Source organism: Tachysurus vachellii, chromosome 9 (genome assembly GCF_030014155.1).
Source record: "Tachysurus vachellii isolate PV-2020 chromosome 9, HZAU_Pvac_v1, whole genome shotgun sequence".
Taxonomy (NCBI): domain Eukaryota; kingdom Metazoa; phylum Chordata; class Actinopteri; order Siluriformes; family Bagridae; genus Tachysurus; species Tachysurus vachellii.
In genome coordinates this window covers 21,811,664-21,816,663 of record NC_083468.1, presented here as the reverse complement: position 1 = coordinate 21,816,663, position 5,000 = coordinate 21,811,664, and the positions used below count along the sequence as shown (strand labels likewise).

The 5,000-nt window shown below is 40.1% G+C and overlaps 1 protein-coding gene across 6 annotated transcripts in view; it reads right to left on the bottom strand.

Annotated features, from left to right (window-relative positions):
- The window catches only part of frmd4a (FERM domain containing 4A), an 89,442-nt gene that overhangs the window by 72,279 nt on the left and 12,163 nt on the right, over positions 1-5,000 (bottom strand). For 2 of the 6 annotated variants that reach the window (XM_060878235.1, XM_060878234.1), the window contains exon 1: positions 2,801-2,941. The exons of 2 other annotated variants lie outside the window; for them this stretch is intronic. In XM_060878235.1, the coding sequence (XP_060734218.1) occupies positions 2,801-2,926 (126 nt within the window). In that variant the 5' untranslated portion in view covers positions 2,927-2,941. Of the gene's footprint in view, positions 1-2,800; positions 2,946-5,000 lie in introns of those variants that run through there. 2 more of the 6 variants (XM_060878239.1, XM_060878238.1) reach the window with 2 other exon arrangements.

The following is a 5,000-nucleotide window of genomic DNA, read 5'->3' as shown; positions in this document are numbered from 1 at the left end:
CACACCCCGTATCAGGATCATCCTGCTTTGCATCACCTCTAATATAAAACTAGTTTCAAATTTTTAATACAAATAGCTTATTAACTAATAAATTTCAATACAAATTACTTACTAACTAAATGTGAGTGCTGCAACTTGACCTATTGAAAAGATGTAGGTGAATTCAAAAAAGGGAAGCAAAGTTGCAATAAGAAGGTAGGAGCGTTAACCCTGAACATTATATTAACATAAATGAAAAATTATTAAGGGAAATTGTTTGGATTTTAAAATGTTTTTAAATTTATTATTATTATTATTATTCATTCATTCATTCATCTTCTACCGCTTATCCGAACTACCTCGGGTCACGGGGAGCCTGTGCCTACTTCAGGCCTCATGGGGCATCAAGGCAGGATACACCCTGGACGGAGTGCCAACCCATCGCAGGGCACACACACACTCTCATTCACTCACACACTCACACACTAGGGACAATTTTCCAGAGATGCCAATCAACCTACCATGCATGTCTTTGGACCGGGGGAGGAAACCGGAGTACCCGGAGGAAACCCCCGAGGCACGGGGAGAACATGCAAACTCCACACACACAAGGTGGAGGCGGGAATCGAACCCCGACCCTGGAGGTGTGAGGCGAACGTGCTAACCACTAAGCCACCATCACTAACCTTTCTGTTTCACTCTCTCTCACATACGCAGATATGCAATTAGCTGATTATAGTGAAACAAAAGTAGTGACTCTGAAAAGCGACATTGAGGAGCTCTGAGAAAGCAAGAGAAAGATTTTAGTGAAGAGAAACAGGAAAAAGGAGAAAAACTAATCACTGTGTGAGAAAAGGATAAGAATGGAGGAGGCAAAGGAAAGGGGGTTTTCACACAGAGTACCTGCTGGGGACAATTTTGCTGCCAATGTGTGTGTGTGTGCGTGTGTGTGTGTGTGTGTGTGTGTGTGTGTGTGTGTGTGTGAGAGAGAGAGAGAGAGAGAGAGAGAGAGAGAGAGAGAGAGAGAGGTAGCCTTAGTAATGTATAAGTTTTCAGGAGTTCACACCAGTGTCTTCTGTTTTCTTTATGAAGATACTTAATCTCTCTCTCCCTCTTTCTCCACACACACACACACACACACACACACACACACACACACACACACACACACACACACACACAAATGGACACACCTGACCTCTTTAGGGGTCAAAGTTCATTTTGGATTGTAAGATGTTGGGAGGGTGTGTGTATGAGGGGACTTCCTTTCATTGTATACACCTTTCCTTGCACAGTATGTTTTCTAGAGCTTAAATGCTAATAAGATGAGGAAAAGACAATAGCACAGCACTCAGTGTGTGTGTGTGTGTGTGTGTGTGTGTGTGTGTGTGTGTGTGTGTGTGTGTGTGTGTGTGTGTGTGCTCTGACCATTTGTTGCCCACATGAGCAGGGAATCTCTAGATCATTTCTTATAACCATACTGCTGTAGCATGAAGTTGTAATTGCCCTTGCTACCACCTCTGAATGCTATCCAACAGCAACCAGCACTAAGCTAACACCAGTCTAACAAGTTAACACAACATTCCCACAGGATCCATTTGCCATTTGTAAAACTGCCAGTACTAATATCTGACACCATGAAAAAAATAACGTAGAGTATGTTGTAGTGTTTTGGATTTATGCTAGCTATAAATATAGTGGGGAATTAGCATCACTAGCAAAGCTGTACGCTAACCAGCTTAACTTACTAATGTTTCTAAAAGCAAACTGCTTGCAATATGACTTTTAAAATCAACGATGTTTGCTTATTTAAAACTATTTGATGCACAGTTAAACTATTTATTGACCATGAAGCAGAAGCATGTAGCAGTGAGAAACACTACATCTCACATAATCTATCAAGCAATGTAGCTTCTTGTCTGTGGGAGAGAAACAACATGCGGATGTTACTAGCTGTTAATGATATCACATTGTTTAAGAGAAATAAAACAAATTAATAGGTCAACTTATTAGATAATTTAATATCTCTATGAATTATGGAACTAGCATCATTGTTATTATTCTGCTTTTATCATAAACACTGTAGTATAACTAGCTAGATTTTGTTATCTGCTTTTAAAGTCCAGTGGGAAATTGACGTATCATCTTTAGTCACATCAGTACTTAACTTTTACTATTATTTTACTGTAGTTACTAAATAATATGAATAAGTGAAATGTTTAACGATATTATGCACAATCGTGATAGGTAAGGTATTATTTATTTCCTTTATAACTTATTTCCATTAGATTAAGATGCTAATAGCTGCTTTCTGTCATTTTATTATTTGTTCAGGTCTATTCTGTATTCATGAATTTAGGACTGTTGGGTCTGATCTGCTTCTTTTACACTGTGAGAAGGTAAAGGAGGAGCTCAGGCTTAATACTGATTTCCCTCTCTCTCGCTCTCTCTCTCTCTTTCTGAGACTCCTGTGGAGATCCATAGAAACCACCATAGCAACGCTAATACTGTTTAAATCTCACAAAACGTCCCAAGGACGCCCGGAATTCTAACTATCTACTTATTTTTTTAACCGTCTCAGAACAACACAACAACAACAACAGCCCAAAGTCGTATTAATTTCCAACATGAAAAAGCTTTAGCTTATGGCCACCTGCCAGTCTCACTAGTAAATATATTGACAGTATTGTATTGACAGCACTCAGTATGTACAGAATAAACAGGAAAAAGATACTTTCAGAATTTCTATCATCTTTAGACACTCATATCTGCACACATACTGTATCTTACACACACACACACCCAAGCATGAAGCTCATACCTGGTAGACAGTACTATACATTAGGTGTGTGTGCCTCAATCTCCTGAGAGCAGTTGAAGTCAGATCCCAGAACACACTCTGCCCCACACACACACTCTCCTCTAGGCTTAAAAGTACAGCCTCCATAGCTGAGAAACACACACAGGTGTGGAGGACAGGTAATCCCTCTTCGGCGCAGGTGTGTGAGCAGGTAGGGGTCTTCAGGCACTGCTCTCTTCTCGTTTAATGTCCTTCATCACTCCTTTTCTCCTCTAAGTGCCCCACGGGAGAACGAATAGAGATCCATCTACTGTGAAACACTATAGAGGTTCCTACTGCTCTCTCTCTCTCTCTCTCTCTCTCTCTCTCTCTCTCTCTCTCTCTCTCTCTCTTTCCAAGCCTTAATTCCCACAGGAACAGCTCATGGTTGACCCAACACAAACATTCCCACATAGAATGTACCAAGTCTCCTTCTCTCACCCCCACAAACCCCCACCACTCCACTCCTTCACCCAGTTGCTGGTTTGTTTTAAAGCGACAGCCCTGTAGCACACATCTAGCCCACACCAACCCATAGAGCAGGAGCTCATTAGGACAGCAGGACATGACTCCTCTGTCTTGCTTGGGTCTTATTCACTTTAAACTCTGTAAACTAACCCCTGATGAGATCTTTGACATGAGTGTCTCCGTTTTCCGAGTGTCCATGAATTTTGCAAAGAAATGACATCATGATTATTTCTGAATGGGTTCATGATGTCATTAATGTTCCAAGTGCAGTTTATAACATACATTCACCTTTATATCAAGCCCTAATTCTACACACACACACACACACACACACACACACACGCACACACACACACACACAAACACAGTATCTGAGTGTAACTCTAAACCCTTAGTTGTTACAGAATCCTAAAGTTGTTACTGAGTCCTAACACTTGAATTTGGAATGACCTAATTTATAAATGGATATGTGTTTTCTTCAATGTCCAGTAGGAGGCAATATGTCGCTCCAGCAAATTGAGTGTGGATAAGTTCTAAATACCAACATATGTTGGTACTAGGACTTGTGCGAAACCCACAGATCCTGTTTCTGCTCAAGCACAACTCAAAACATATCCAAATTGTTGGATATGCACGCGCACACACACACACACACACACACACACACACACACACACACACACACACACAAGGTCTAAATAATGTCATTTAATTGATGCTACATCACAAGGTGCTCTACTTTCAACCAATTTAATATGATGTTGATTGAGTTGATTTACTCTGTGAAACAAATTCTCTATGTATAACTCTACAACAAAGGTTTCTAAAAGAATGAACGGAAATCATGAAAGACAGTGCCAAGGAGAGATCAAGGAGACATCATATAGTACTACATTACATACACGTGCTGCTAAAGTGGGTTCTGTTACACTGTACAAAACTGAACATGACCTGACAGCTGATTCTGTTTGTTAAGCAGTAAATCTTGTGCAGTAAATATGGACGCTCCAACGTTCCAGTGAATTCTGTTGCCTTTTTATCCTGTGTGCTGCAGTCTAACATAAAGCCTTAATCAATGAGGAATGAACTTGGAAATTACCAGAATTCTGCATTACTAAAGAAAAGCACATTTGGGCTGGAGAAAAAAAAAGATTCATGTTAAATCTGAATGAGAACTGTCATTCTTCATAAGAACCAATTGAAACTGAAAATTCATCATATTTTATGATTCTCTGAATGTTGTAGTACAGGCAGGAACCAATAAGTAGTGAAGCTGAACAAACACTCATAATGAAAAAAATTGGTATTTTAAATAAATCATTAATCACACAAAAGAAGTGAGAGATGTGTGGCTCAGTTCTGCAAACAAACTCTCTGTAATGTAACATCTGCAGAGAAAGTCATTGGACAATTCAACTGAAAACTAAAACAAATATAAGAAAATATATTTCAAGAGCCTTCTCAGATTCACGAGGCACTCAGAGCACTCTGAATAATGTTTAAAGAATGGCTGAGGACTGTGGGAACTGCACACACACCACACACACTGCAGTCATCCCTACATTTGGCACTCGAATGTATTGACACTTAGAAACAGGTGCTCTTTACTCCTGCTAGGAGCTAACGAGAGCCATGAACCTGCTAACGGTGCGAGCAACAGCGCCATTCACTTAGCTTCCCAGCTCCACACTCTGTCAATGCCTATTGATTCACA